The sequence below is a fragment of the Pavona decussata genome, unplaced genomic scaffold (assembly GCF_977016875.1).
Source record: "Pavona decussata unplaced genomic scaffold, jaPavDecu1.1 SCAFFOLD_14, whole genome shotgun sequence".
NCBI lineage: Eukaryota > Metazoa > Cnidaria > Anthozoa > Scleractinia > Agariciidae > Pavona > Pavona decussata.
This window is the reverse complement of record NW_028145437.1, coordinates 2,136,955-2,159,370: the sequence shown is the minus strand read 5'-3', so window position 1 is coordinate 2,159,370 and position 22,416 is coordinate 2,136,955. Positions and strand designations below refer to the sequence as shown.

Sequence of the window (22,416 nt, the reverse complement as noted above, 5' to 3'; positions counted from 1 at the left end):
TAACTGACAGTAACTTGACTAAAGACGAACGACAAGCACTGAAACAACTGAAAACTGACGAAAACATCGTCATACTCCCCGCTGACAAAGGACGAGTGACTGTTGTTATGGACAAGACAGACTACTACGACAAAATGGACACTCTAGTTAACGACAAACAGACATACGAAGAACTGAAACGAGACCCGACGCCATCACTTCAACGTAAACTCAACAGTAAACTACTTGACCTTAAGAAAACTGACGTTATTGACATACAACGTTACAACAGACTGAGGTGCCGCGTACCGCAACCACCTAAACTCTACGGACTACCAAAACTACACAAACCTAACATACCCATGCGACCCATAGTCTCGTTCTGTGGGTCCCCGACTTACGAACTATCCAAATACTTGACTACTATACTGAAACCGTTGACAAACGAATCCCGACACAAACTGCAGTCTACCGAGACCTTTATTGACGCCATCAAGACGGTACAAATACCTGACGACCACAAACTTGTGTCTTTTGATGTGAAATCACTGTTCACCAGTATTCCACTTCAACTGGCTCTAGACTGTACTGCTACCGCCATCGAGAACTCCACGACAAAACTGCCACTGCCTACAGATGACTTAATGGACTTACTGAACCTCTGCTTAACGTCCACGTACTTCCAGTACAACGGAAAGCACTACAAACAGTTACACGGAACAGCTATGGGCTCACCAGTTTCTGTTGTTGTAGCAGAAATTGTCATGCAGAACATCGAGGAACAAGCCCTAGCAACCTACAAACGAACACTACCGCTCTGGTTACGGTACGTAGACGACACCTTTACAGCAGTACACAAAGACGAAATCGACGATTTTCACGAACACCTTAACAGACAGAACGCTGACATACAATTTACTAAGGAGATCGAAGAAAATGGTAAAATACCTTTTCTAGACTGCTTAGTTACCCGTAACAACAACGACAACAAACTAAGTACTACGGTTTACAGGAAACCAACACATACTGACAGACTACTGGACCAGTCATCCTACAACCCTACTTCTCACAAAGCAACGACTATACAGACCTTAACAAGGCGAGCACAACTGGTTTGTGACTCACCTGACAGACTCGCAGACGAAAACAACTACTTAGACAACGTTTTCAACAAAAACAACTACAACAAGGACTTTGTTAGACGTAACACTTACAAGAACACTGAACCTAACGTCACAAACAACGACGCGACTCCCGTAACTACTGTAACTATACCTTACGTAAGGGGCACTTCTGAGACTATCGCACGGATTCTACAACCCTACAATATCCGCGTAGCTCACAAACCTATAACCACTTTACGACAACTACTGACGAAGGTAAAGGACAAAGACGAACCGAACCGCAGACAGGGAGCAGTTTACAAGATCAAATGCTGCGACTGCCAGGCCACTTATATTGGTGAGACCGGCAGAAATTTAAACGTACGACTGACTGAACACAAACGAGCAACTAGAAATGGTGATATCAACAATCACATTGCTGAGCACCATTTACAAACGAACCACAGAATCGACTGGGACTCTGCCAAGTGCATTACCTACTGTACAAATTACTATCAACGACTCACTCTGGAAAGCTGGTTTACTAACTTAGAACAAACGCCACTCAACCGTTGCCTACAACTACCTGCACCATACAAACGACTTATTGACAACAACAACGAAACAAACAAACAATAGACATTTTACTAACAATAGACCCACGGACTTTTTGACTAACAAAAGACGGATCGAAACGCACCAATCACTTTTTACAGTCTTCACAGCCAATAACATCACGGCTTACTGACAAACGACCAATAACATCTGGACTTCGTTGACCAATCAGGTTAACAGCCAGAGACGTATATACCACCTACTGACGTTCCACAATTCACTTGACTCTGAAGATGACTTCCGCTCAGGTTGTCGAAACGTCAGTCAAAGTCACCACAAACAGTCCTTCTCAGGACTACACTCACCCGGATGATCATAATTTACGTACTTATGACATGACTCCTGGGTTCAAACCATTTACAATCATTTTATTTCTTGTAGTTTTATGTACTTTTGTCTCTTCAGAAATCAAGAAGAGAAATTTTAACCTTTAAAATAACAACTCGCCGGAGAGAACGGAATGCTACAAAGGTTCGTTTTGTTAAAGATGGAGCAAAAATTTAAATCTGAAGTCATCAAAATCTAAAGTTTTAAAAGAGTCAATCAACGGCTGCCAGACCCGGCAGACCATCGCTTTTAAGTCACTGAATTCGACGGTATTTTGTTTTTAACTCAAGGCTTTTTATATTGTACGTACTAATAAATCTGATGTCGGTAGTTTAGTCCTGAAATACAAAGACCCGGCCAAACGATTGCAACATCACCCACGGACATTCTTGAATCAAACATTTTGGATGATGTTGTACAGTGTTGAAGGAGGTGGCCAAACGAATACAACATGTTTGATGAACCTCTTGAGCTGAAGGGTTTGGGACCAAATTGTATCATAACTGGCTTAGAAAACAAATCTGCGCCATATCGGTTTACCCAAAAAAAATGGCGCGAGACCGATCGACCTCCGTCGCTTCCTCTGGTCTTACAGTTTCACTTACTCCTTTGCCCTTTCTCTTTCTATTTAAAGAGAAATCTTTTGGGTTGAAGTTTTCGTTGATGACATAATCAAAACATTGTTAGTTTGGCTCCTGATGCTGTAGCTTGAAGCACACGCCGCAAAGCGCAAAGCTAGAGACAAAACAGACTTGCCACAAGTCGTCTTCTTGTGCCGGCGTCAAAAGAGTGACAGACGTTCAACAAAGTCGAGAGGAGACCGACGGGACACCCACGATTTAAACGGACTTTACTAAAGCCCGCTACGAGACAAATAGTTTTCTTATGATGTTGAGCGACTGAATCACCGGGGCTTAATCAGGAACAAAAACAGCAAAGGCATGCGTCAAACTCGCCTCTTTAACATTCTGTGAACTACGGCAGAAGTGAGACGTTTGAACCAGGGACAGTACTGTAAGATAAGATAAGATAAGATAATCTTTATTTATCCACGGTACAAAATTCGTCAGCTTTAAAAATGCCTAATACTAATATAATAAAAATATTTAAATAAAATAATAAAATAAATAAAATTAAAAAAGCTGCTTTCCACGAATGCCGTGCCTTACAGTTCTCTGAGTAATCGTTTAAATTGCCCAAGGGACTCTGCTTCCCTTAAGTTACAAGGAAGACTGTTCCAGAGAATGGCGCCACTATAGCTGAAGCTGTTTTTGTAATAGTTTGTGCGCGGTAATGGCACATTGAGTTTATTTTCAGAGTCCCTTAGGTTATATGAGTCTTCTCGCCTTTCAAATTTAGAATTAAGATAGTTTGGAGCTAACCCGTGCAGAGACCTGTAAACCATCGTAGCCGCTCTTTGAAATTGTTGCTGGCAAGCTAGGTTTTCCACCTTAGAAGTTTGAAAAGTCCAATAATGCGGTTTCCTTTTTTAGCGTTTTAGTATGTAACAAAAAACATTTCCTAGTTTAATACACATATCACTTTTCCTATGGTGGTAGGCATGAAAACCCAAATTGCATCGTTAATTATCTATTAAATAAAGTTCGAAAATTTTTTGCATAATAAGTAAAGTTCGAAAATATTAATTGACAATAAATTTCATTCAGGAAAGGCTCCATGCATAAGGTTCAAGATATTGCTCAAATTCCAGTATGGCGGCATCCTATAACCTTCTCTCCGCCGGTTGAATTTTGCAAATTTCTGCAATATTTTTCAGGCTTAGAAAATCGACATATGTATCATTTTGTGCCGTAAGTCTGTTGGATTACACAACCTTCTCTGTACTGAATCAAAGCGTGTTTGATGAAGGACAAATGAAAATTTGCGAAGATTAGTTAACAAACAAGAGATTAGCTGGTATGGAGATAGGCTCTAGTTCTCGCCACCAGTTAAATTCAGTTAACTATTGCTGCGACCCAGTTGGCGACACCAGCTGTATTTGTTGCTGATTTAGAGCGTCCCTCGCCTAAAGGTGTATACAATGCAGATTTCATTCAAATAAATCTTTTGCAAGGTCAATGCATGATGATGCCCATTCAAGGCTTTTCATGAAACCCGCAAAAGTTGCATTGACGAGCTAGTTGATGAAGATTCTTTCCTTCGTTTACCTGTTTTAGTATTCACCTCGCTAAACATGATTCATTGTGTCAGTCAACGTATGACTACTTGTCAAATGTTTTGTTTTGAGTGGAGACTCTGTTACAGTAGTTTTGTTCACCGTAAAGAATTTAACAAGCGATGTTTCGAACACCAGTTTATCAGATCGGTATAGCAATTCGCTTGACTAGGGGCTGGCACAGTCGAAACGTCAGCTTTTGTACTAATACCTTATCAACTCAGATGTCAAAGCCACATGCATCGATTCGTTTTCACTCCCTACACACTAAAAAATGCCATCGTTTTTTTTACATCTGAGTGAAACCAACTCGCTGTTTGAGTAAAGTATTTTTTTACTCTGTTTTTTGAGTAAACTTACTCAGAAAATGAGTAAAATGTTAAACTGAACTCAAAGGGATGAGTAGAATGTACTCTTGATTTTGAGTGGTTTTTATGGAGAGTATTCTGTACTCGTATAACTGAGTAGAAAACTACTCAGGGGTCACTGAATCCTTTAGAGTCCCTTTACTCTTCAGGGGCACCCAACAGATCACTTCGGTAAATTATCTATTTGGAAGGTCCTTAATCCCCTACAATTTTCTGAGGGGAATTTTCACCTCGAACTTTCGTGATATGGAAAATTTAAGGCCTAGTGTTTTCGGATTGATAAAAATGTCGTTTTGGGTACCGAAAAATGGTCAGCTAAGATTTTCGGAAAGGTAATAAGACCTAAGGTTTTCGGGAAATGGACAAAAATGCCCTAGTAATTTCGAAAAGACTGAAGTTCCCCTAGATTGACCGAACAGATAAAAATATTATAGCGCAGCCTAAAATAAACCTACAGAGCTTTAAAGGCACTCCAGATAGCCTAAATTAGCGTTTTAAAGGATCTGAGAGAAAACTGTCGTTGGGTGCCCCTGACTCTTAGACCTCTTACTCTTGAGTAAGCATAACCTCAGCATTAAAAGATACGGCTTATTATGAAGCAAGAGGAACTTGAATTTAAATTTACTTTTAATTTGTCTGGTTTTAATTCCATGAATAAAGTTTTCCACTATCTGTATGTTATTGTTCGACAAGCAGGTAATTATTTTGTCTTTGAGGCATTGCACGCTGCTTTGAACCACATCCTCTGTGTTATCAAGGATAGCATTTATTTATAGCCGGGTTATTGACTGAGCTGGTTTTCTTCCTTCGTTTCAAAATAAAAAGCTAAAATTTCGTGACATCTTGTATGTAGTCCTTTGTTTCTTACTCCTTATTAAATTCGCGCTCGTCATCACTTGCGTTTCCTCAACCTCGAATTCAAGAACAGAGCGTTCGGTTATCATTTTCTTTTGTTCTTGCTCTCTAGAAATGATTGACCACAATCACCGTATGTTATGAGAAGATGAGAAGTTCGGTTCGTGACTGTGAATGAACTCAATACGCCCAAGAAGCTTCTTAGAAGAACGGCCGAGAAAGTCAGCTTAAAAAGGACACGTGTACATTATCATTTGTCATTGCATTGCATGATCTCGTGCTTGAGAAAAGATTGAAATTGGCGCGAAGCACGAGAAAACCGGAGACTTGAGCGGAAACTATGGTAACGTTACGAACGTCACCGGTTCAGTAAACACCAAATAGCACGCGAGGCCCGACCGCAAAACTAGTTTTCAGTTTGTAAAAACGTTAATTTGAGCGCTATTTGCTGCCGAAACTTTTGTGTCCTTTGTAGCCGTCCTTCTCGTCTGCTTAAATCGCTTTAGCTGAGTTTAACTCCCTTTTCCTTCCCCTCGAAACAAAAGAAAATGGTTCAAACTATTGAAGAGGTCGAAGAGGTCAAGACTTGGCTCTCAGACAACGGCTTTGAAGCCCCAGTACGCTTCAAATTTATCCGGTGAGTAGCTACATACAAAAGCGAATATAAAGAGCTTAATAACTTTATCAATTGCTTTGTATAGCGAGCTGTATATTAAGAGGTCTTGCGGGTCATGGCTCTTAACTTCATGTCTTCACCCTGGGAAATATTATTTCACACAAGATAGCACGCAACAAAACCCAAGTTCAATAGATCACGATCATGGAGGACACATGGCGAGATTTGCTGCACGCGATGTCCATTTTGGCACGACATGTCGCGTCTGGGTCTTTGTGTTAGTGTGGTTACATGATTTAAACTAAATAGGAAAATTTCCCATGCTGCAGCGATTCTAGACTTTACAAAAGAACCTCTAAATTTTGGGGGGAACGAAAATTATCTTGCCATTAATTGCATTCTGTTCAATCGACGGAAGCGTGTTCACGAACTAATTAATTGCATTAGGTGCGTTTGGCGGGAAATTTGGGTTTCGGTTCATCCGCTCTTTGTTTTCTTTGTTTTCTCTTTTCATCATCCGCTCTTTGTTCTCCACTTTTTGTAATTTGGTGTTTCCTCTTGTAAATATAAGTTCGTTTTTTGTAAGTTGAAAGTTTTTTAGCCGCCAAAATCGACATTTTATTTTTAGTCGATGGATCGTCAAAGGAGACCGGCTACGGGACGTTCCCTGACGTTCTGTGGACTCTATGGAAGCACAGAAGTAAAAGAGGACAGAGTGGAGTGGATGTAGATGTCCTGTATGGTGAACAAGACACGTCCACCAACCGTGGAAAATTTGTAAAGGGATGAGTCTGTTTAAAATAGACAACGATTTCGCGCAAGCATGAAATTGATCAAAACCCAGACTGAACCCAACCCAAGCTATTTTCCCAAGAGAGCTTTGGGGAAGAGGTCTCAGGTGTAACCGCACCTAATAAGGCTATCTAACGAACACACTGTAGTTAGTTTATCACTGAATGCTGATGAAATGCTGGTCCTAAATACGTAAGTTTGAGGGAGCTTCTCGGCTTTTCGAACCGCGCGTAATCAAATGTAATACATTGTACTAAAATAAAACCGTATACGTTCGCATAAGTTCTGGCATTAATTTCTTGGATGTCATGACACATTTGCACGAAGCGTTGCAAAAATCCTCATGTGTTTTACATGGGCAGCCTTTTCGTTTCTTTCTGAAACGTGACTGAAACATTGGCCGGTCAGTTTTATTTTATGCCAGCAAAGCCAGCAAGTTATAAGGCTTGCCCGCCGTATCCCATGTTGTGTACTCGCTTCTAATTGGTCCAAAAACAATAAGCTTGACAGCAGCTACGTCATCGCTCGCACATGCGCCGAACCGTGAAACTCTCCTTTTAATCCATGGCATGAGCTCAAAGGTCAAATGACGATAGTTTTTATTGTCAAAAGATAGAGACGAAAACCCGGGAAAATTCACATTGGTTGTTGTGTTTATATTTCCTGTGAAGAGAACACTTAATATATCATTGCTATGCCTATGGGATTACCAAAGCAGATGTAGACCTGCATGATGAAATAATTCATTATTTGACTTCACTTCACAGAAAACCAGATAAGCTTACAGGTAAACTTAGATGATACTTTTTAGTTTACCATGCATATATACTGTAGATGGGAAGGCGCTACTGTGCCTCACAGAAAGATGCTTAGGAGCACTGATTCCTGTTATGGGCCACCCAGTAAAGTTCCTAAAGTTATTAGCTGCCTAGCTGGCCTGTACCTGAGACTGGTGACACCCTACACGGATCAGTGACTGCAAAGGTGATTCTTTAGACGTTTCGAAGGGCAGAGATCCTCAGGCTGATAGTCAGCCAAGGTGTGTTTCTTTTATTTTTAGACTAAATGATATTACTGCCGGCAAGCAATTCATAATTACATATCATAAAGTAATATATTTGCACACCATAAAATATAATTCTTTTGGATGTGTTTACATTAGTACCCTTGTTACCAACATTGGGCAAATTATGAGAACTCTCAAAAATTGAAAAGGCAGAGTTCAAAATAACTTATTGAAAATATTACAAAAATGACACTGAACGTTCCAAAAAAGGCCTCACATCTCCTTTAATGTTTGGCTGCCTAATTCTGTTCTTACAGTGCTGGAATCAGCTTTTGAGTAAAGTGGTGTTTGCCGCTTTTAACCAATGTCTCGCTCAAGTGTAATTTTACGCTTGTCAGTGAGAACTGTAAGGCCAAGACTAGGGCTGTATAAATTTGTGTTGATGCAGTTTCTGTTGTTGTGTAGGGTGGTACATTAACCGCCTTTTACCAGCACCTCTTTTGAGTGGATTATTATCAAAAAAGCCTCTCATTAAAGAGGAGATGCATAAATTTATACCTGCAAATTTCTCATGGAGAACATTTTAAATCATTCTCCGGAAACCCTTAACATAGACAAGGACAGTGCTTAATTCTTGTAACCAACAGAGGAGAAGCTCCTTTTGAAAAGAGGCATTTACCACCTATTTAACCAATAATTCTCTCAAGTGTATTATAACACCAAGCCAGGAAGTACATGTACACGGTGGTGATGCCAAACTTTTTTTGTCATGTGTCATTGTTTTGGTGGTATTTTCCCTACCTATTGAAAACATTTCATTTTTGTGGAGTATTAGGCCTCTCACTGAAGACGAGATGCGTAAATTTATACCAACAAATTTCAAAGAGAAGAAAAAATATAATTCACTCCTTGGAAAACAAGAGAAGACAACACTCATCCCAACAACAATGATTCAAGAGTTATTAAGCAAGAAAATGAATGCCTCCATAAAGGATTTTATGTACAGTAATCAATTAAAGAAAAATACTTTGAAATGTAGAAAGAATCTGAGAAGAAAAATGGTAGGCTGAAAACTTCTTTAGTTAGAAAGTTGGTTTTGAATGGTTTCCATAAAAAAGTAGCTAAGGAACATATTTCAGCTGAATCTACAGAATCTTAAAATAGATCCAAGTTTTATATTGCAAGATCTTGAAGGCGCAGTTGAGCTGGGTAAGGGATTAGGTTTGTAACTGTCTTTTTGAAGAAATTAAGATATTCTCCAGTATAAGCTGTGAAATACTAATTAAGTTGTGTACTACATCTAAACAGTTGAAAACAAATCATTGATTTTAGAGCAGTGTTGCCACATTTATCTGCCATTGATAAATGACATGAACAACAGTCAGAGGCCATTTTACATTGTCACTCAGTTCTATGGAAGACTTCAAACCAGTTACATTGAGAAACATTGTCTAAAATTAAAGATAGGGGGATATATTGATATCATGATTAGAAAGCTGGCTTCACATTATATTAAAGCGGCTTTGTCATGGCCTTTAATTTGCTATTTACATAACACTAAGAAAAATCATTTACAATAACATCAAGAATGACAACATTATTGTTAGAGGCTCTTCTAGTTTCTTCTCACCAGTGCTAATTGATTTTGGCAAAGCATGTTCAATAATTGTTAGTGCAAGGCAAGAAAAAAAACCTTTCACGGCAAGAAAAAGATAGGTGTTATAGAGAACATGTCCATATTGCATCTGAAGTTATAATATTATTAGAGGGACCTGTGGTCAATTGTTTGAGCGACGTGATGTATTGCTTTGGAGTGGTGATCGCAAGTCTTTACAGTTACCCTAAATTAAGACCGTCCACTTAATTAAAGAAACTAGCAAGGCCGTGTCTAAAGCCTGTGACAAGTAGATGCACTTCATCAGAGTTCCTTAGTATTTTGTTACCAAGATACCAGTATAGTGGAGTAGTTGTACATAAAAAAAAATTTGTTTGTTTCGATTTGGTGGGAAAAATTTCTACAAGGACATGAATTTGACAACATGTCTTCCACTAATGGCAAAAAATACTCCTACCAACTATCATGCAAATTATTCATTGATTTTCTAAATGCTTGCATGCTGATAGCAATGTTGGTGTAAATATGTCATGCAAATTAGAATATGAAAGGATTAATACATGTTATTCTCATGCATGCCTTTTTCGAAGGCCCTCAAACTTTGCTTTCTTGAGAAGCTTAATTTTTTTACATATAAGAAGAAGTAAAGAAGTATTAACAATAATAATATTAGCAATAAGTGATAAATATATCCATCCTTTCGGTATTATGGTCAAGGCATTCAAAGCATTTTGCACACTTGTTGAAAATAATAGAAGGAAACTCCGTCAGAGACAAAATCACAGTCCTTAGTATGTCTGGCAAATGCTTATAATTAATTGTGACATTGGAAAGGGAAATGTATGCATAGTAAGCAAGGTTGTCTTTAAACAATTTGTGTGAAAGTCCTTAAAAACATTTTTTTGGTGTAATAATTATTATGTTGTGTATCCAGCTGTTGAAATTTACTGTGTCTGTAAGCTCGCTGATAAAAGGATACATGCATTTATAAGTTCATGTTCATAGAAGTGATTGGAATTTAAGTCACTCAAAGCACCACTGTTACATTATAAGTCAAGGACCTGTACAGCCACTCAAGTATAACAACTTTGATGACACTATTTTCCTTGTTACCAGATTGTAGCTGAATTTGAGCACATCTTGGGCATTGACACAAGTATTCTTGCCTCATTCCATGACAATTTCTCCCAAGCTGCAACAGCTAATCGCTCTTGGGAAAGCAAACGTTCCAGGATGAGGTAGATGAGGTATGTGAGAGCACACTGGGTAAGGCTGATTTGCACAGAATTGTTTTTACAGTTAGCCCAGTTCTGTTTATCTCATCATCACCTAAAGTAAACTTCATATACCAAAATTAAACTGAGGAAGTGTATTCCACAGATTAAATGATGGAACTGCAGAATAAAAATACATCCACCTTCCCAATTATTCTAAAATTAAGGTAGAATGGTGGAAATTCATACCATCGTCATGCCTCAATTAGTCCTACTAAGGCTAAACACAATTAGGCTAAATATTAGGCCCAAGTTTTATGTTCTGGGAGGTGTTTTTCATCATATTAATTATAATGAAACAACAACTAACTTCTTGCAACAAATATAAATTACATAAAAACAGCAGAAAAATAGCTTATAGTGATTTAGGCAAAAAAACCTACTCAGAATAGTAAAAGTGGAATTAGCTGAGTAGTTACAAAAATTAACATGCTTTATCTGAGTTGTAACCCTTAAGAGTCAGACAAAAAAAAGCAAACAAGTACTGATAAGAAAATAAATATAGTAATTTAAGACAGAGAATAAGAAAACAATTTAAGACAGAAAATAGAAACCATTCCAGCATTCCACAGTTGACAACATGTTTCTCCAAATTATTCACCCTACCTAGACTATACATATAACTACAAAAGTGGTACTTAATCTGACTTTCAGAGATGCCTATTTTATTTTACGACTCCTTTCTTTCAGAGGTTACCATGGTTCCGCTACCTTTCTTGCCTAAATCAAAGACATAAATGCCCAGCTACAGGCTTTTGTGCACTTTCTCCCTGTAAGTACAATATAATATCAAATGTATCAGAAGAACCTGACTGTAAATTCACACCATAGGTCATTTAAAATACCTATACACATGGTACCTGAATTGACCCAGCTGAGACATAATTATTAGAAAAAAGATTTCTTATAATTTCATCATCTTTAATATTCCCTTTGAATGATAGTTGTGATAAAATCATGTTATTTAATTATTACAATGGCTACCCTTCCTTTCAAGTACAGATTTGGTTTGCTTCATTCTTCCCTTTTTGAGTTACAGTGTACCTTCATTATTGATAATGACAGCTCATAATAATGACAACACTAACCAGCAGTATCTTTTTTTCTTCCCTAGGGAAAAGGACTATCAATGAAGTGAGGGAGTTGGCTTTGTCAAGGTAACACCCTTTCCCTTTTCTCATCAAGGAGGGAAGCCTTGAAACTTCCCCCAATCTGAGTTCCACCCAGCTGCTGACAAACAGATGATTTGTTCCTTCACTAGCAGTCTTGTGGAGGCAACACTTGGGCTGCTAGGTTTTTACTATTTTTTTATGTTCAATTATCCTGTATGTCTAAACGATTTTATTTATATTTGTAAAAGTGTATTCTGCAAATCAGTGATAGCAGGTGGAAGCTACCTGCCTCTGTCATCACTTTGGTGAATGAAATTGATAGATTGCCCAAGCTTAATGTTTAAATAAGTCAGGATAAGAGATTAGGATGTAGCTGTATGTGTCACTGCTGGGTAGCATTTTCACCACTGGAGTTACTGTAAGTTTCTAGAATAGGATGACACATTTTGAACACAATTGCTGCCTTTTGAGAAATTATTTTCCGTTATCAAATGTGATAGAATGTTTGTAGACAAAGATAATGTCTTGCAGTGTCATCAATCAAGCTTAAAACTCATTTGAGGATGACAGCTGTAAAAAGGATCCACTGTGTGGGTGTATGACTTAGAACATTGAGATTGTGTAATGATTTCAGTTTTAAAATTTAAAACAAATGCCTTGTCAATAGCCTATGTAATAAAGAAGAGGATCTCAGCAGCCACTGCATTGGCACATACCCTTTAGTCACAGTGACCCAGTGGTTCATTCAACCATATATTTCCTGGTTTGAGAAATGTCAGTCGCTTATTCAGGGTTGCCACAGTCAGGAAAAAACAGCGGGAAAAACAGATTTTTTTCAAGCTACTCAGTCAGGGAAATTCTGAATTCTGACTGAAAGTCAGTGAAATCAGTGAAAGTCAAGGAATTTTACTTTTGATTAGCCACTAGGTTAGTGGAAAAGTTAATCCTTGTTGGTAAATGTGTGCTTTCAAAAAAACTCTTTAAAGGAAGTTATTTCTGTGGCTTCATTGCTGCCTTTAATGCCCAAGGATTTCTCTTGGATGGTCAGCGAAAATTGGGCTTTGGTCTGTGAAAAATTAGGGAAAGGTCAGGAACTTTTTTCTGTCCCAACGAGTGGCAACCCTAGTAATGTCCATGTATGCTCTTTTTGTGGACATATAGAGCTTTTTCATTGAACAGATAATAATGCATTTAGTACTAACTCAGTTTCCTGAAAGTTTCATGTACTCTTCCTTCTGAGTGGCATTTACTCAAAATAAAGTGTATTGTTGATGACATTCCCTTGAGTGATTTTACCCAATATGAATAATAATTTATTCGCTTACATGTACATTGCGCATTTTCCATGACAAGATGATCAAATGCGCATTACAATAATTACAAAAGCACAATATGTATGATGAGGGTAATTTACTCAAACATTGAGTAATTTAATTTACTCAAACACATTGAGTAACCTGACATTTTACTCAAAATAAGCTGTTATTGTGGATGCACTGCGATTTTGTGCTTTTACTCGGTATTTTGAGTTACTCAAGTGTTGAGTTGTTTTACTCACGCATGAGTGACTTTCACTCATACCATCGAGTACATTTTACTCAATACCAAAGCTTCAATTTACTCACTATTTAGTGTCATTGTGGATGCAACGTTTTACTCAATTTTTTTTTTTTTTTTTTTTGGGGGGGGGGGGGGGTTCAACTCGGCTTTTTTTGCAGTGCAACCGAGGCAGCAACAGAAAATCAATTCTTCATGAAAAACTAACCCGTTAATATCCGTTGCAGCTTGTCAGTGTATCAGTCGACACTTGAATCGCTGGTCAGTTGCTGGAACATTACAGGCAGAGCAACACCGACTGCAACACATAAAACATAGAGGAAAAAAATCCTTTCGAAGGAGTCACTTATTTGGGAGGCAATAAGATTAAAACAATGTGCTGATCCATGCCTGACCACTTCTAAAATAATTATTGAAACGAAACACAACAGGAACAAAATTGTCACGAAGTTGAACAGGGGAGAGTCTCTTGTCCAAGGGTTAGCTCTGATGTGGTAGATAAACGTAAAAATTCTTTTAGCAATCCACAGCATGACAAGCAACAGAAGGATGCTGGCGAAGGCGGAAGCTATTTGAAAACCACATAGCTCTTCCGGGAGAATGAAACAGCCGACCCAGAGTATGATTCCAGAGGTTAGAATTCCAGCCATTAACGTCGCCAAAATAGCCACCTCAGCAGACAATTCGTATTTAAGGTACACAATATTGTGATATCTTATGGCCAACATCGCCAGAAGATTGTAATCCATGAGAAATCCTGCTGAAATCATCAGAACATTGTTTGCGTTGCAGCAGTTTAGTCGATGTTGTTTACTAAATGCTTTGAAGGATTCGTCTACGTTCATATTAAGGATTGCGAGTTGAAGGATGAACTGAATCATCATAGTTGGTCTGCATTTCTGGAGAATTGTGGAATTTGTTTTGTCTCTGAAGCAGGTTACCAACATGCGTAAATTAAGTAAAGCTCCCAAGACATGAAGCGCCATCAGCATGAAGAAACTTGTATCGCTGGCCATAGTTATTTCAAGATATCTTTTATAATATCGATCCATTACGAAGCACTTCAGCTCGGAAAGGCGATCAATATATAAACTTTCAGTTCTCAGGGTGCGTGAGGCTGAGCCACAGAAGGTGTGATTGGAAACTAGAATTGATAAAACTCCATATGGCACAGTTCGCTACCAATATTAATTAACCTCGAGGTGAGGTGAGACCCTGAGAACGAGATTATTCAACCGGTGACCAAGCAGTAGCCTGCGTAGCAGTCGTTTCCGCATTGGGCAAAAGGACTAAAAAAGTAGGAGCGGGGGGGGGAGGGGCCCTCCTCCCCCCGCTCCTACCTTTTTGCTCTTTTTGCCCAATGCCCTCGTGCGTCTTTCGTGCTTAAAGGAAACGGAAACGACTGCTACGCAGGCTAACCAAGCAGTTATTTTCCTGTGCCCTAACTATTAGAGCGAGGCAACCCCGATGGCTGCAAAACGTACGGTCTTTGTGATGCTAAATAGACCTTAAGAGATAGTTCATGTACAGATCCAATGTAAAGCACACAATTACTAGAATTCATTTCGCTTTCTTTTCAAAAGCAATTCTTGTGTCCTGGTGACAATAGCTTCTCCGGTTTAGAAGCAAGAGAAAACAAGAGACTGGGGGACTTGCAATCAAATGACGCCATGAATGAATGAATGTAAGCACTATCACATTACTAACTGGGTGCCTCACTCTAGACTATTGGGGATTACTGTAGACGACAAACTCACATGGACCAAGTGTTAGGAGGGAAAATCAATAAACTATTGAATTTGTGTACTTTTGGGTTTCTTGTTATAGATTGACAAATTATGTTTTGGACCGTTGTGCGCGTATAAAATAAACAATTTTAGCACGTAGACATCAGGCAATTATTATCCCGTTAGCAGTTTGAGTTGCTTATTTTGCCCGACGTGGACGTCGAGTCTTTTAGGGAAGGCGTATGTTAGGGAAATTTTGGTTGATATTTATCGTATTCGTACTCGAATTTATAGGGAATATTGCATATTTATCCAAGCATATTTTGTGGCTTAAGATTGTGTTATTATTGGTTGTATATCATATATCGTTCAATTAGTAAGAGCAATGGTGACCTTAGTTTCCGTTTTAGCTTTTCAGTGATTTGCCAAGTTGTGCAAAAGATCTTGAAAACCTTATCATAATTGTTACTTAAGGGAAATAAGCTATGCAAGGAGATATTTTTAAATTATCTTCGTAGACCTGAATAAGGTTAATCAACTTTAAGGTTCTAAAAGTGTTGCTTGAAGTAAATATGTTTCGTTTCAAATGAAAACTCTTGAAATGAGTTCCGTCCTGTAATTACGTTTTCTGGAGTATTCAATAGGAATAATCAACAACTTGTTAGTTTATCTTTAAGCCTTTACATATCCCGCTCCATTCTGTGTATGAATAGCTCAACCTTTTAGTTATAAATACTAGGTGTATTCAACTAATGTTTGCCAGCTTGCCCACTGGTCCAAGCTCTCTGATATATATAAAGTTTAACTAGCCACCATTATGTTTAAGATAAATTCTCACTTAGCACCACCATGTATGGAATTCATGACAAAGAGTCGCTCGACCACACATAATCTAAGAAATACGAATAATTTAGCCATTCCTTTTTCTAATACAGTGTAGCTACTATATGAAAAACTCTATCGCGTACCGAGGTGCCGTCATCTGGAATCTCCTCTCACCGCTTTTAAATGGCACAGGAATCAAGGCCTTCACGAAGAAGGCTTAGCAATCATCAGATCTTAGAGAACTGAACTTTTTAGCCGAGTCGCCTTCCACCATACAACATGGACACAGATTTTGTATACTTATGATTAGATTTTGTACTTATCTAGGATATGGATCAAGAAGTAGAGCGAGGGTCAGGATATTTTGAATGTTGTTATGATCTTGTGATGTAAATACCCCGATGCTATTTCAATTACTTGTAATATTGTAGTATGCAAATTAATTACTGATTTTATGATGATAATGGTGGTAGTTTTGTATTTTTATCTTTTTCCTTTTGGCACGGCCCCATAAACTTCCTAGCTTTAATTTCTCCCCTTGGATAAATAAAGTTTATTGTTTTGATTAATTGATGAAATTGTCCTGCAGCCTCGAGGCTTGCTACTAGGAAAAAGTGAAGATTTTCTAAGTTTTGAGTCTGTGTATGGAGTGCTCATGTGTTTCCATTCAGGTAAAAGCTACTTTGACTACTTTCAAGCGTCGCGCTTTGTTTTCAATCAGTTAATGATTTGACTCCGATACAAACACATTCATACTGAGGACGCTGGTTCAACATGTCTTTCTTTGTAAGCCACTCCATGTGAATATGATTCCACTTGAAGCCGACCAGTCAGTACTCGGCTGAGGATCGCTGAGCGAAGGGAAAGAGAATAGAAAGGCGAACTTTTATTATATTTCACACTTTTAAACTTTTATTTAGATGACTTCAAGACAACTAAACACCGTTTTAATATTCGGCGACGGATGACAGTTTTCCATGCTAATTAAAAATATCAAAGAACATACTCTTATTCCTATAATGTTACTATAGCAACTGCCAGCTTCCTGCCGATGTTGAAATCTAAGATGGAGGCCACTCCATTACCAAGAAGGCTCCGGGGATTGGCAGTCCCTCAAGATGTAGGCAACCGAGCGAAAGCTAAATACTCAATGTTTTCTCGCCTTACGCATGTACAGTGATAATCGGATCATCTGTTATTAGTTCCTCGTCAGCGCTAGAAACAATCAACTCATGAAAAATTACAGGTAAAGAAATTCCAACCCCAAAACACATTACAAACAAGTAAAAAACCCTTTCATAGAACACAACTTTTTCGAAGTCTTCAAAACTGACGTTCGAGCCGATGAGGTCGACAAGCAATGTCAAAACAACACAAAACAAGAATGAAAAGGTAAGGCAAGCACTGGTCTTGTTTTTGCTCAATAGACTTAACAGATTGCCAGATGATTCCACCGATGTCTTCATTTTTGTTTCAATGTACTCAGGACTCGAGCAGATCTGCCAGACGATCGACAGCATGAGAACCAACAGCAACGAGCAGGCGACGGTCGTGGCCATTTGCGATGCACACAGCTCTTCCAACGTAAAAAATCCACCCCAAAGGAAAAGACTAGTTGTAATGATTCCAGCTGTCAATGTTCCCAGCAAGGCTACCTGAGGAGCTAGCGCCCGTTTAAGACAAACCACAGAGTGATACTCGATGGCTAGCATCCCCAGCAAGTTATAAACCAACAGGAAACCCAATAGAATGATGAGAACACTGTTGGGAGTGCACCAGTTCTGTTCTTTCATGCTGAACACGAACGTTTTCAGGGACTCTTCAGCGTTCAGTGCAAGAAGTGCGATATGAAGCACACACTGGAAAATCATAACAGCTCTGCAGTTTTCAAGAACAGCATACCTGGCTTTGTCCTTGAAGCAGCTTGCTAACATTCTTAAGTTAAACAACACTCCGACGACATGGAACGCCATCAGGAAGGAACAGGTTGCGTTCATGGTTGATGCTGTCGCTCCAAACGTATTCGTGAGATCCTTACTGGGCAGAACCTTGTTTAGCGACTATCTTTACGATTACTAATATATCGTGAGAAACGAAACAACCATACAATATTGATTGATAACTTGAGCACTGCCATCGATCTGCACGGAATGCTCCTGTTCATAATACGCAACCTACTAAGCAGCTCTAAACACTTACAAGATGAAAACTCCTTCTAATACCTGTTACAAACAGCTTGCCAAGTTTACAAAGACTGATCAAAGCAGATCGCTTTCTAAAGGGAACTGTTGAAATATTTGTCATATTATGACCGAGACTCCCGATCGGTTGCTTCCAATACGAATTTGCATGATAATTACTGCCGAGTTAAAAGCAATTCCATGTAGCTAGTTAATTAAGGTCTGCTGGACGCCGAATATGGAAATTGTTATACCAACCTCAGAAACCTTAGCACGACTGATCATCAATTTTCCACCGGGATTAAAACTATTATTATAAATAAATTTGAAAACAGAGCCACACCATGAGCAACATAACACGAGTGTTCAGTGTCCATTAGTTATGAGTGATTTATAGATCATTTAATGTTGGGCACTTGGCAAAGTCTTTGCATGAAAATGTAACCTTGGGCATACACACGACATGTCCAGTTTACTGAGAAGAGGATTTTATTAACTGTCGACGAGCTAGAAGTGACAGCTTATCACAAGTCTAGGCCTCAAACGAAGTGATTAAAAAAAAAAAAAAAGAAAGAAAGAAAGTTGGTTGGAAAATTGGTTGCTATGTTTACTCAGGAAGTTCGTCTACAGCTTCAGTAAACGATCAATCTCCCAACCAAGCAGGATTTAGCCATTTAAGCGAAACGTGCGCTAGTCTTTAAGAAGTGGATAATAGTTCTTCTGGATGATAATTGCAAAGGACAGAGACAACAATAGTGAGGCGTCCATTTGAAGTATTGTACTGTCATTTGACATAAGGCAAAAGTATCGGTCACGCGAGTTTAGACACGGCATGCTAATTTTAGCATTCTTCCCAATTTTCGGCACTTAAACGGTTTTGGCCGTACGTTTGTTTCACTGGTTTGCAAGAATGAAGACTAGTCTCCAACTGAGAGTAGGTGCAAGTTGTAGACCTGTAAACTTTATCCGACGTTAACGCTGGCACTAATATCAGTAAGTGATATTTGGGGTGCAAGAATCAGTATTCTGTTCTATTCCAATTTAGGAAAAACAGCTCAACTCTCTCAAGTAACGCTAATTATATCGTATTCCATGAGAAAAAATCTTGATGCCTTTCCTGATTCTGTTATCGGATGCATACGAACGTCAGTGGCACACTATGGCTTTCATTCTGAAAACGGAATAACTTAGAAAAGGATGACCGTATGCCCCTGTTCCAAAATGATGTTCGTCCATCGACAAGATAAAGACCACTGGTTGGCTGGGTGATTACGAAGGTGGCTTATTAGTCCAATCTGGGCACGGAACTCTCTGCCACAGATTGTGCACTTTGGGAGGCTGGTTGACTGGGTGGAAGAGCTAGCAGCTGTCGCTTTCCGCGCTGTCCGTTTGCTTTTAGCCGTGGATCTGACACGCTGTTCAGCTGAAAAGGCTCCACTACTGATCTGGCTGCGCCATGATGGTCGGTTACAGGCAAGGTCTTCCCAGGCTTCAACAGGAATTTCTAAGCTCTTTAGGGTAGTCTTGAGGCTGTCTTTAAAGCGGAGGTTGGGTCGTCCAACTTTGAACTTTCCTTCTGCCAGTTCCCCAAACAGGAGCACCTTGGGGATTCGCTGGTAATTCATGCAAAGGAAATGTCCAGCCCATCTTGCCTGTACCTTCTCTAAGAGAGTGTGTATGCTGGGCATGTTGGCGCGGGAGAGGACATCTGTGTTGGGATTCGTTCCTGTAATTTGATTTTCGTTGGCTTGCTGCGACAGGTTGTATGGAAATGGTTCCGCTGTCTGGCATGTCTGCTGTAGTCGGTCCAAGAAAGCGTATCCCAGAAAGCCTATCAGTACTAGCTTGCATTGCCTGTTTACTGGTCGCATTGATGGCACAGTCATCGATGAAAAGGAAATCTATAAGACTAGCTGTTTTTTTCACATTTGTTACTGCTAGCAGTCAACGCTGATTGAAGATCTTCCCGTCTGTCCAGTACTTGATGAGCATTCGGCCTTCATCGCTGTCGCGGAAGGTATAAGTGGGCATAGCAGAAAATTGTAAACATGATGCTAAAGAGTGTCGGTGATAGTACGCAGCCCTGTTTCACTCCCTTTCAGTGTCACTGGGAAGGCATTTGATGCTTCTCCATTATCCTGCACGCAGGCCGTCATGCCATCGTAGAACTGGTGAGCATTGTGATAAACCTATCTTGACATCCAAACTTGGCCATTATCTTCTAGAGACCCCCTCTACTAACAGTGTCGAAGGCCTTTGTAAGATCGACAAAGGTGGTGTTCTTGGCAATTCTCCTGGAGCTGTCTAGCTGCAAAGATCACGTCCACTGTGCCTCTACCAGTGCGGAAGCCACACTGACTCTAAGAGAGATGTCCCTGTTAGAGGTGTTGTATGAGGCGGTTGAGGAGGACTCTGGCGAGGATCTTGCCACGGTGGACAACAGCGATATACCCCGGTGATTGTCACAGGACTAGCGGTTACCTTTTTCTGTAAAGGTGTACAATGGAGGCATCCTTGAAGTCCAGGGGTATGAAACTTTTCTCCCACATGCAAAGTTCAGGCCAAGCCTCGCAGGATGCAGAATGATTGGCTCAGCAAAAAAGCACAGGAAATCCAGGGCTTTGCTGATAGGGAAGACCTCAAGCGACTCTATGACGCCCTAAAAGCTCTAGAATAGTACCAAAAGAATAGCACCACCCCACCCCCGCCTAAACCTATAACCTAATTTTCAGAAATTATAATTTATTGCCACCTGTTACCTCTAAATCAGTATCAGTGCAATTCTTTAACTGATACTATGAAGTGAAGCAAATTTTAGGATCCTTCTTAGTTTTCATTTCGTTTGCAAATATTTTGTTAGGGCAGGCGTGGATCAACGTTTCCAAGAAATTTAAGACTGTTTTTGTAGACAGGTTTGCCATGCTCACCTCTTCGCCAACCAGAGTGGTTGTCTTTTATCCATTTCCTGAGACTGGTTGGCCTGTTGGTGTGTTGTGGTTTTCCTAATCACTTTTGGAAATGCCATCTGCAACTCTCTGAGTTCCAATTGTAAACGTGTTTACAACACAAGATAAATTTAGGCGCGCTTACGCAGCCAGGCTGAGTTTATACAGTTCAGTCTATAGTGTAGATGGAAGAAAAAACCCAGGCAAAGAAAATGAAAGGGTAACGAATTCCTTCCGTCAACCATGCTTTGTAGGGAATGTCTTCTGGGTCGGCTTGACTATAACTCTGCCAGACAAGTTAACCTTTACTGTTAGTGTAAGCGTTAGACAAAGACTGTGCAGTGAAGAAGATTTTTGGCAGTTTTGCAGAAACTCAGAGTCAGAATCCCAATATCTCTTCTGTAAAGCCACTGAAGCGAGTGCTTAACACATATAGTGAACAATCCTCTTTTCATCAACTTCGAATCTGTATCTTGACAACTTCACTTTTTAGGTGCGAGATTGGCTGTAAATAGAGGTTTGTACTTTTTTCTCCGTGAGCGAGGTCCATCTACTCATCCTTTCTTATCTCTCCTGATGATACTCATTCGCCTATGAAGACCATCACGTTACTTGATCAGATTCGAAGAAAATTTAGTGGTAAATTGTACCGACCGAACAAAGTCTGGACATAAATTTTTAACCCGTCAAGCTTCTTCAGGAGGGAGCAGAGATGACTCCATGTTGCTTTCATCTCTAGCCCCAGTATCAACATGAATATTCTCGTCACTGTTCTGCATGCATTTCCTAGGGTACCAGTTGGGAAGATTTCATTAAACATCCAGCATCTTAGATTTGGTGACCAATCCTTTATTTTCTTGACCTGTATGATTGAAAAAGTGATGATATAGTAGGGAGAACTGAACTCCTAGTCACCGTTGAGCCTTAAGGTGCTTATTAAAGGGCTGTGCTTCTTAATACCGAGGCATTTTGCACAGCTTATGACAATGCGGGAAAAGCAGTTCTTATCATGCAGTGGATATTGGAATTCAAAAAGAAAATTGGGGTAACCACACATTCTTCGTAGGCAGATCTCGGAAGGCAATTGTTTGTTTACTCTATGTTGTAACTTGCATGCCCTCTAATCAGAGTTTATATACCAATGTGAAAGCATTCTTTTGATCAGGGCTTGGTCGACCATGGCCGACGGTTTCAACTATGTCTAAACGATCTTTTTAAGAATCGTCCATCTAGCGCCCTCTCGATGCATTTTTCTTCCTGACTGCAAAAAGCAACAAACGTTTTAATTTACTTCCAGCTCATAGTGAATTTTAGTATTTCTTTGCCGGCTTCCCCAACCCCGCC

At 39.5% G+C, this 22,416-nt stretch overlaps 1 protein-coding gene and 2 pseudogenes across 1 annotated transcript; all 3 read left to right on the top strand.

Annotated features, from left to right (window-relative positions):
• The first annotated feature begins 9 nt into the window (after nucleotides 1-9).
• On the top strand, nucleotides 10-2,066 carry LOC146487717 (uncharacterized). Its single transcript, XM_085128844.1, has one exon. It carries the CDS (start codon nucleotides 108-110, stop codon nucleotides 1,719-1,721), a length of 1,614 nt encoding a protein of 537 aa, XP_084984970.1. The 5' UTR covers nucleotides 10-107; the 3' UTR covers nucleotides 1,722-2,066.
• A 3,163-nt stretch (nucleotides 2,067-5,229) lies between these two features.
• On the top strand, nucleotides 5,230-8,315 carry LOC146487716 (uncharacterized; annotated as a pseudogene).
• A 2,238-nt stretch (nucleotides 8,316-10,553) lies between these two features.
• Nucleotides 10,554-13,115, top strand: LOC146487715 (uncharacterized; annotated as a pseudogene).
• Nucleotides 13,116-22,416: the final 9,301 nt, after the last annotated feature.